We start from the raw sequence: 10,907 nt of genomic DNA, 5'->3' as shown, positions 1-10,907 counted from the left end.
ATTGATTCAGTGACTGGGATAATCGGGATGGGAGTGTCAGAGACAGTGCGATTGGCACAGGACAGAGCAGAGTTTAGGGCTGTTGTACATAGAGTTGGTATGAGTCGCAAATGACTCGACGGCACATAACAACAACAACAACAACATTATAAATATAAATGTTATAAAAATGCTTGCATTTATTCCCTTATTTATAATTGCTTTTTTCTCACTATTAGAAATGGCCTTGCTGGGTTAAGGGCATACATTTTTGACATGTTAAAAGATAAAGTAAAATTGTTTTCTCATAAAGCCTCTAACAATTCACATATTCCCTAAGAACACAAAACTTAGTAGCAATATAAACTAGGAGTCTTTTTAAGTTTTACTAATCTAACAAATGTTGTTACACTCATTGTCACTTTAAGTTGCATGTCTCTGTTAACCAGAATTGGAGCATTTGTTCATGTGTTTGTCACATGTTTATGGTATTCTATTAACTGTTTAGGTATGCCCTTTGCAAAATTTTTCAAATTTTTTTCTAGTATCCTGATTTATAACATAACTTTGTTATGAAAACAGTGTCATCCCCTCTGTTGCAAATATTTTTTCCAAACAGTTATTAACTTTTCATGTATTTACATAGTCAAATGGGCATTCCTAGGCTTACAAACTTAGTTAACAACTACTGTTAAGGAATTACTGGTTTTTAGAGAAATAGCCTTAGAAGTTGTACTGTGCAATCTTAAATTTACTATCATTAACCTAAGGATTTGGAGCTCTGGTAGAGTACTCTGTAGGGAGTGATACTGCTAACCCGAAGGCATTTCGAATCCACCTTCGTGGATGAAAGAGAACACTAAGAAGTATCAAAACAGCATGTATTGTGATTACCACAGCAGCAGGAAGAGGAATGGAAATTTACATTAACTATGAACATCTACCACATATCAAGCACTACCGTAGGATTTTAAAAACAATTTTTTTTCTGTCTACATAATAATCAAGAAATGGGAATTCAGGTACTTTTCTCTCCCCTAAATTCTACTGCAGATCTATGGAATAAAAATTTAAATTAGAACAAGAACTATACATAAGTGTTTCCTATAGTATTATTACACTTACCCTGGACAACACTGCATTTAAAAATTTTGTTTTACAGATGCTTCAAGAAGCTAGGGTTACAGATGTTCAGTAAGGTGCTAAGGACATATACTTAAAGTAACAGCGATTCTAGAAGGCTAAATATCATAAATATACTTTCTGAAAGCATAAAAATAAAGATGGGCAAAACAGCATGGTATGCACAACTTCCCAACCCCACACATCCAAAAAAAAAAAAGGGTGGGGGGCAAGTGAATTAAAAATCAGGAATATATAGTATTAATGAATTTTCAGGTTAATCCAAAGACAGTTCACAGAATAGGAAAATAAGTCCTTTTCTATGGAACTCCAGGTTTTTATTAAAAAAGGTCAAATATTAGTAACTCAAACACTGAAGTAATTATAAAATGTACTGCTTTTATCCTTCTTCCCAATCTTCACAACCAATAATAAGTTATCATTTACTTCTTTAACAAATCTTTCAACTTCATCTTAAAATCTTCAATTCTAAATGCCATTAACTAAAATATATATGCAATCTACTCATCTGAAAGGTGAATTACTTAATAAGTAACTTAAATGGATTTCTATGAGTTTACCCTAAATATTCTACCACTGCTCTACCACAAAGTTTCCTTAACGTCCTCTCAAGAGGTTGAAAAGTGGTTCAAGAACATCTAAAATCTAAAGCATTATGTTAAGAATGTTGCAAGATTACTTAATAAGTAACTTAAATGGATTTTTATGAGTTTACCCTAAATATTCTACCACTGCTCTACCACAAAGTTTCCTTAACGTCCTCTCAAGAGGTTGAAAAGTGGTTCAAGAAGATCTAAAATCTAAAGCAGTATGTTAAGAATGTTGCAAGAGTCCTCTATTAACAATATCAAGTTTAAAATTTTGTGTCTTTATAATGAGGTAGCTACCTGTAATCAGAATCCCCTTGAACCTGCCTCAGGTTCAACAGTACACTAGAAAAAGTCACGCTGTTGTTAGATGTTGTTGAGTCTAGGACAATTTATAGTGACTCAAATAACAACAGATGTGAATCCTGTCCTGCCCTGTGCCAACTTCACAACCTCTGACATACTCAAGCCCATTGCTGTAGTCATTATGTCAATCCATCTCATTTAAGGTCTTTCTTTTTGCCAGCCCTCCACTTTTCTAACAAAATACATGAGATGAAGTGTCACCATGCTAGCCTCTAAGTAGCACTCCAGTTGCACTTTCTCCAAGGCAATCTATTCTTTGGCAGTCCATGAGATAGATATTCAGTACTTTTCTCTAATACCAGAACTCAAAGGCATCGATCGATTCTACGTCTGTCATCCATATTCATTAGCACGTGACTGAAAAGACTATGGCCTGAATCCGGTGACAGACATAAAATCGATGCCTTTTGAGTCCAGGTGACTCTGTGTATCTTCTCCATCTCCTTGGATCATTCAAGATTTTGCCCACAGCATCTCTGAGTATCTTTTCTCGGGGCCCGAATTTGTTTTTCAGTTCACTCAGCTTGAGAAATGCTGAGCAAGATCTTCCCTTTTTATTATTCAACTCCAGCTCTTTGCAATACCTTGCTTGTCTTCTTTCATTGCCCTTTGACATCTTATGTTCATCTCTTCCCTTTGGTTTGACTTCTTGATGCTCTTGTGCAATTATCAGTCTCTTCTGACATCCAGTTTGGTCTTTTCTTTCTCCTGTCTCTGTGACAATCTTTCACTCTTCACGGATGATATCCTATAATTCATCTGGTCTTTGATCATTAGTGTTCAATACCTCAATCTTATTCTTGAGATGATTTTTTTAAATTCAGGTAGCATAAACTCAAGGCCATATTTTGGTTCATTTTACTTCTTCAGTTTGAACTTGCATCTGAATAACTGATTGTTTCACAGTCAGCAATTGGCCTGATTTTGACAGCTGATACTGGGCAGTCTTTCCAATGAGTCTTTCCACATATGCAGTCAATCTGATTCTTATGCAGTCCCATCAAGTGAGGTCCACAGTACTATATAGCTGCACTCATGGTGTGATTTATTACAATAAGAGAAAACAAGTGAAATCAAGAAAACCAGCTGCTTTCCTGTGGATTCAGACTCAAGAAAACTCTATGTGAGTCATCAGAGTACAACTATACTCCATAACATTCACCAAATCTTTGATACCACCCAAAAACGGAAATCAGCCAAGGGAAAAAAAGAACAAATCAAATCAAGACTGGAGGAAACCACTGCAACCTTCCAGGAATTCTTCCAGTAGAATTACAAAGGATAAACTTAATTCAAACAGCACAAAACTGTGACAACACATATGAAATTGCAGCAATATGGAAGCTTATCCATGACTCAATGCAAAACTTTTATTGTGGGTTGGTCCTTTAAGCAGCTATTTCTTAACATTTATCAAAATTTCCAACTCCATTGAGTCAGCATACTCTGTGTCATGTTACCAGTTTAAACGGCCCAAGAAGACAATTATAAATGGTAATAGTAGGAATCCTTTGCAAATCCAAGCTCTCAAATGCCAGTCAACCTTGCAAATATGCCTTACTAACATCTTGGATGGACTAGGTTAACATATATCTTCATTTAGCTACAATCCGACCACTTTTCTTCTCCACCTAAGTTTTACTTCTGTGACTATATACTCCAGCTAAATTTATCTCTCCCAGGATCATCTTCTCTTTCATAACACATTACTATATTTTACAACTCTGTTTATCTTCCCTTTCTTTGAAGTCCTATTTAAACTTAGGTTGTATTATTTCAGGTTTACTTATTCTATACCTCAAGCTCCTCATATCATATTTAAATAACATCTACACACAACAAAAATGGAGATCCGTCAATTCCAAAATTCCTGCTCCAAAAGAAGTTCTTCATGGTTGATCAACACTCAGGAGAACGAGATGGAGGTGGAGCTGCCTGTGTCTGCAAACACCAGAAGCAGCTCTCCATTCCTAGCGAGTAGCAAGCAGCATCGCACTCCTGTGTGAGGACCTGGAGCAGGCATCACACACATTCCCTTGTTCTGGAATAGTCTTCCACTCCATGGGCTTCAGTTCATCCTTATCTGGATTTTCTTTTTTTTTCCTTAAACTTTTTAGTAATTTAATGTGTGTATGCAGAAAGTATAGAGAGAGATCAGCTGGGTGGACAGAAGGTGATGCTACCAAGCCAAAGGTGGGTGACTTTTAATCCGCAGCCCTCAGGCCTGTCTTTCATTGTTTTTGTTCAGACATTCCTCTAGGTCGTATAACCCTGGTGTACAAGTTGTCGTACAATAGTAACTTATAGTTGCTGTTAGGATGAACACTGTGACACTGATATGTGTCAAATGCGTTAATGGTTGGTTACCCAATGCGAAAAGAGTGGGGTGGAGTTCCTCGATTAAAACAAGCTTGGAAGGAGAAGTGGCATCCACTTCCATAACAGCTTGCCTCCGGAAACCCTATGAACCTGGGGAAATGATGAGAGACACCCAAACGTCTAGGACTCCCTTCACAGGGTCGCTATGAGTCGCCTGTGACTCGACGGCACTTAACAACACAACACACACACACACACACACACACACACACACACACACACACACACACTTTAATGGCCTAGTCTGTAGTGGGTTCACTGTTAACCCAAACATGGTGACTCTTCAGTAGTTCAAATTCACTAGCAGCTCCTGGGGGGGAGAAGAAAGGCAATCTCCTGAGCGACTTACAGCCTCAGAGAATGTGCTGAAGGGGCAGCTACCTGTGAAATGGCTCTGACTCAACAACAAGTGAGTGTGACTATGTATCTACTCTCTTTGAACCTACTATAATGCCTATGAAGTCTTCAACACTGCAGGCCTTTAAAAATTAAAGACTGACCAAATTAAAAAAATCTAGTGTCTCCTTTATATAGAATTATAATTATTAAAGAATGTTAAGACCACATTATTAAAACCCTAATCAAATAAATCCAAGTTTACAATAAACTGATGACTGAGTGTATAAAAATGTACTTCACAGATATACATTTATTGTGGGAATATGCTCTAATGAGGGGGCAGGGATAGAAAAACTGTAGAACTCCATTATATTTCTTTGCAAGAACATGTTTTAATTTCCAGCTGTGAGCCTATTTAGAATTCAGAATATTACTTAATATTTTTCAAGTATAGTTCTATATATAAGTAAACTCTGAAAAGACGATTTAGAAATAATTCCTACCAATGTTTGGATATCAGGATCTTTTAAAATACCTAACATTTATTCAGCAATATATCAAGTATAGATAGTCCAGATTTTCAGCGACTAGGATATTTAACATGCTACTGCTTATTGGGCATTTTTTTTTTTTAATATAAATAAAATTTTTATTTTATACTGGTTTACTTACCAAGTTCATATACATTGTGACATGTTATTGTTTTAAATAACAGAACTTAAATATTTAATATATCCCATAGGAAATTAGCTATATTAATTTAAATGCACACCCATGTTTATCATGGCTTTGTTCACAATACCAAGGAGTTGGAAACAATCTAAGTGCCCATCAACAAAAAAACGGATAGAGAAGCTGTGGTATACTCACACAATGGAATACTACGGTGCATTGAAAAACAAGAAACTCATGCAATATTCTTCAAAATGGGTGACCCTAGAGGACATTACGCTGAGTGAAATATCTCAGTCACAAAAGGACAAATACTGCATAGTGCCACTTGTATAACAGGACTGACATCGGAGTTGGAGGTAGACTGAGAAAGATGGGATAAATAATGTATACTGCATTGAAACAGATGAGGGAGAAAACTGTGCAAAAGGGATAAGTGATTAGGCATTATTGTCACGACAGGAGTCCAGAATGAAGGCTACATAGTGGAGTGGACTTGAGGGGAAGGATTGTATAACAATGAAAGAATTTTTCTTTTACTTTTCAAAGAGAAAACCAAATTCGGGGGAGGAAGGGATGGGCAGGGAGAAAAGTGCAACAATGAATAAATGGAAATCCTTAATTATAATAAAAATCCTTAATGTTAATAAAAAAGTTAAAATGATATCCATTTAATATAACTGATTTAAAATACAGAAATGTATGTAACTGACTCAACAAATTACTGTTTGTAATGAAAAATATAGTAAAACAGATATTTTTAACAGACTGCTTTTAAACACAAGAGAGCTCTAGTGGCTCAATCTATATGAAGTTTTGCTAGCTTTGCTAACAAAAAGACAAGGCCTCTCTGCTAGTCTGAATCCACTAGCATCGCTACTGCAAAAATATGAGCTAAACTAGGGGGGAAAAAATAAGAAACAAAAAGATGTCATTTACAACCTCAGAAACCCACTGGAAGTTCAGCTCTGAATTGGTTCCTACTCAACAATATTTAGCTTTTCTTCTTTGACAGTATTCTTTTCTAAAAACCACAAAATAATTTAAGTTATCTTATGTGAACAGTAACTGTATTTCTTCAGGTGAGAATAAGGCAGCTTCTACAAAACAAGTATGAGATATCACCTCACACTAGCAACAACAGCAAATTTCAGCAGGGCAGCAAACAACAAGTGCTGGAGAGGTTGTAGAAGATTTTAACTCTTATTCACTGCTGGCGGGAATGTAAATGGTACAACCACTATGGAAGAATATTTGAAGGTGTTTCCCTCAAAAAAAAAGAAAGAAAATACCTGCTAACCCAACAATTCTACTGGGAATATAACTTAAACCATAGCCACAACTCAAATATGTATGCACACCCATGTTTATTGCTATATTATTCATAACAGCAAAGAAATGGAAGCAACCAAAGTGCCCATCAAAAAACTAATGGACTGAGAACACTATGGTACATTCACACCAATACTATGTAGCACTGATAAAACAACGAACTCATAAACCATTACACAAGATGTTGGGAGCCTTGAAGACATTATATTAAGTAAAATATCTCAGTAACAAAAGGACAAATACTGCATAACACCAATGTTATAAAATAGGATAGATATGGGGGGGTCATTGGGAAAGAATGTGGAAAGAGTGGATAGATAATGAACTGCATTAGAACAAATGAGGGGAAGAACTGTCTGAAAGGAATTTATGATTACACATTTTATGAATGAGAACAATCTGGAACAAGGGGTGCATTGTGAGGTGGGATGGGGGGTGAGGTGTAGCAAAATGTGTAATAGTGAATAAAAAAATTTCCAATAAAATAAAGAGAATAAGGCAGCTTGTTTTCTTTTTGTTCATTTTTCCCCTTATTTTCCAAAATGTACATATACTTTTGAAATACTAGTAAGTTATTAAAACTAATATCACATATGGCAAAGACTCATTACAGAGTTTTCTGTAACAGATTTGACATGTATCATCAATGTACTTTGGTCCCTTGAGATGGACTACTTAATGATTATTATATAGCATAGCCTTTTAAATATTAGCTGTTTCTTCATACTAGTGTAAGGAGTTACTATTTACTATATGGTTCCAACTTTTCATAGGTATTAAGAGAGTGTAGACTAAAGGGAAGAAGCTTTATTTCTCATTATACGTCTAATTCCAGAGAATCTTGAGTAAGATCATTTAGCTTTATAGAACAAATCCATGAAAGAAAGAGATCCAGTATAATCTCTAGGACTGCTATCTTTTAGCTATTGAGATGCTCACAATAAGGCTCAAAATCATTCTGCTTTTAGTAGACTATCATAAATTTTACTATTTGAGTCACTGGTAATTACAAGTTTAAGAGTATCGGTAAACCTAAAACCAACTCTAATTTTCTAGAAAACAAATACCTACTTTAAGGACACACTCTTACCTTTGCAAAAATGTGATCTTTATATTGCTGTTGAGTAACAAACTTTTCACAACATATTATACAAGCAAAGGAATTGATGAAAGATCCATGTAGCGTTATTGTTGGATCACATGGAGAGTGATCAAACCTATTTGAAAAAGATGGATAATATCAGAAAAGCCTACACTCCAGAAGAACTATATTGCTTTGTCAGGCTTCATGCATTCACATGCACACACATACCTCTTCACTATTTTCTACTAAAATACTGTTTTCATATCAAAAAAACATAAAAAAAAGCCCAACCAACAATAAAATCTAGGCGTTCAAGTAACCATTTTAAAAATTATCTCATGCCAAAGGCACTCAGTTTAAATCCACCAGATGCTCTGCTGGAGAAGGAGAGGCAATCTCCTCATGTGCCAATCCAATCCGATTCGATGGTACACAACAAGAGAAAAATCATTATCTCATTTAAGATTTCAGAGGCATATATAAAAATGGCTTTTGATCCTTTTAGAGCTTTAACTTAACCATTTAACCTATTTGTCATTTTAAACTGCCTTGAAAAGCTACACTACAGTATGCTACCCAATTATTTATATACTGTAGCAGCTCCCTCTAGGGGTAACTCACTCAATCACTGTTATCAAATTATAGTACTCTTATCTTGAGACCCTCTTCCATAAATTGCACAGGAGATAACCGATTTTTTTTTCCTTTGGAGCAACCAGTGGATCTGAACAGCCAAAGCTGCTTGGGTTAGCAGCACCAGCTTCCTACAAACTATGTCTTCTCCATACTGACTATGCTCCCTGAGGTAAAGCATATGAAAACACTTCTGATAGTCAATCCTGACTCACCCAAACCTCATGCGTGTTTCAGAAAAGAACAGCACGAGCTATGGTTTTCAATGGTTGACTTTCAGAAGCAAATAACAATTGTCTTTGGGGAAATTCAAACTTCTAACCTCTAAATTAGCAACCTAGCACATTAATTACTTGCACTGCCTAGACAAGTAAGTAGAGTGGGCCATTTAGGAAAGGTAATGATTAGCCCCTAATCTGTCAAATTTTCATCTTTGAACTATTGGAATCACTGGGGTGATTGTGAAGGTAAGAATGTTTGATGTCTTTAATGCTACGTTCTCTTTTTAGCTATTTTCTCTACCTTTACTATTCAAAAACTCAGTAACTGTTTGAAGATAGAATATTTTTTTCTTAATGTTAAACTTGCTTTAAGTGTTTTCCTAATGGCATAGTAGTGTCTGCAGGTTGAAAATCTCCCTTTAAATGTCCTATGGCTCTTGAAATTGGCATTTCCCAGCGTCATTTCTCCAAAACTGACACCTCAAAGTATCAATTGAAGGAGTCTGTTCAAAATTTTAGAAAGACATCAGAAAAATATACGCATTTAATAACTACAGCCACAAAGACAACACTATAATATCACAAGAAAAGTCTAACTTCACTAGGCCTTTTAGAAACCCTAAGAAAGAAAAACTCGATATACCATACACAAAATCCCAAACTCACTGCCGTCAAGTTATTTCCAACAAATGGTGACCCTCCATTGGTTTTCTGAGGCTAGAAATCTTTACAGGAGACTGACCTTTCCCTGAGCAGCTGGTGGATTCAAACCACCAACATTTTAGTTAGCAGATAAACACCTAACACACAATGGAATATAAAGTACTATCACAATCATGCTTTGATTTTACAAAATGACTTGAAACTCATTTGACTTCACTTTTCTAAAAGCATATTTACCTTTTCAAATGTCCTAAGAGGAGGTGTCCATTGTCAAATTGCTTGTTGCAGTGCATTATGGGACATAAAATTGGTTTCCCAGACATTCGCATTTGGCCTCCTCTTCGGAATGAATTTTTTGTTCCAGAATTAACCACGCCTGTTTTGAATCCTGAATCAAAACAGAAATTCTACTTCAGATACTTATCTTTTGGACTGATAATCAAAACAATTAATATTATGATACAGCATCAACTACGTGAATCTAATTTCTAATGAAGAATTTACCTAACAACAGTAACAACGACAACATAGAGAGAGTTACGTTGGCCTAGCGGACAGAAAATTCTGCTACCAAGCCCAAGGTGGGTGATTTGAATCTGCAGCCCTCAGGTCTGGTTCACATTGGGTTTTTTTGTCAAACATTCTTCTAGGTGGTATAGCACTGGTTTGTGCACTGCTGTACATTGAGATAACTGGTGGCTGCTGTGATGCTGAACACTGTGACACCGATTTGCAAAATGTGATAATGGTTATCCATGGTGGACAGTGTTCGGTGGAGCTTCCCCATTAAAACATGCTTGGAAGCAGGAGTGGCATCCACTTCCAAAATGGCTTGCCTCCAGAAACTCTATGAATGGTGCTCAGGTCTTTCATTCATAGGGTCACTATGAGTCGTCTACAACTTGACGGCAACAACATTTGCAATCTCTCTTATAAAAGATATAACCTAAGAGTAAATACAGTTATTTGGAATAAACAAAGCTATAAATATCTCTAAATAGCATTGCTTAGGAAAGGGAATGGGAGAGATCTATTTCATAAAGAATATGTATAAATATGCTTGATGGTCACTATCAACTGGTTTTGTGCTGTTGATGGGGATTCTGTGCTAAGAGCTCACATAACAACTATGAGATATCATCTCACCCTAGTAAAAAATAGCAAAATTTAACAGAGCAGCAAACAACAACTGCTGGTGAGGCTCTGGAGAAACTGGAACCCTTAGTCACTGTTCGTGGAAGTGTAAAATGGTGCAACTACGATGGAAGGTCGAATGGTGCTTTCTCAAAAAGTTGGAATATAAATAGCATTTGACCCAGCAATTCCACTACTGGGAATATGCCCGAAAGAAACCCAAGCAGATAGATGCACAATTATGGATTTCACCTGATGGTATGCATAGGAATCAGATCGATTACATCTGTGGAAAGAACCGCTGGAGAAGCTCAATATCAGCTGTGAAAACTAGGCCAGGAGCCGACTGTGGAACAGACCACCAACTACTCATAT

The 10,907-nt window shown here is 36.2% G+C and overlaps 1 protein-coding gene across 1 annotated transcript in view; it reads right to left on the bottom strand.

Moving 5' to 3' along the window:
• The window catches only part of ZNF451 (zinc finger protein 451), a 77,833-nt gene that overhangs the window by 15,778 nt on the left and 51,148 nt on the right, over positions 1-10,907 (bottom strand). Inside the window, exons 6-7 of the mRNA XM_006893145.1 lie at positions 9,636-9,786; positions 7,888-8,014 (exon numbers count right to left, since the gene is read on the bottom strand). Of these exons, the coding sequence (XP_006893207.1) occupies positions 7,888-8,014; positions 9,636-9,786 (278 nt within the window). The remainder of the gene's footprint in view (positions 1-7,887; positions 8,015-9,635; positions 9,787-10,907) is intronic.

Source organism: Elephantulus edwardii, unplaced genomic scaffold (assembly GCF_000299155.1).
Source record: "Elephantulus edwardii isolate Elephantulus edwardi_28Jun2011 unplaced genomic scaffold, EleEdw1.0 scaffold00124, whole genome shotgun sequence".
Taxonomy (NCBI): domain Eukaryota; kingdom Metazoa; phylum Chordata; class Mammalia; order Macroscelidea; family Macroscelididae; genus Elephantulus; species Elephantulus edwardii.
This window is presented reverse-complemented; position numbering and strand designations above follow the sequence as displayed.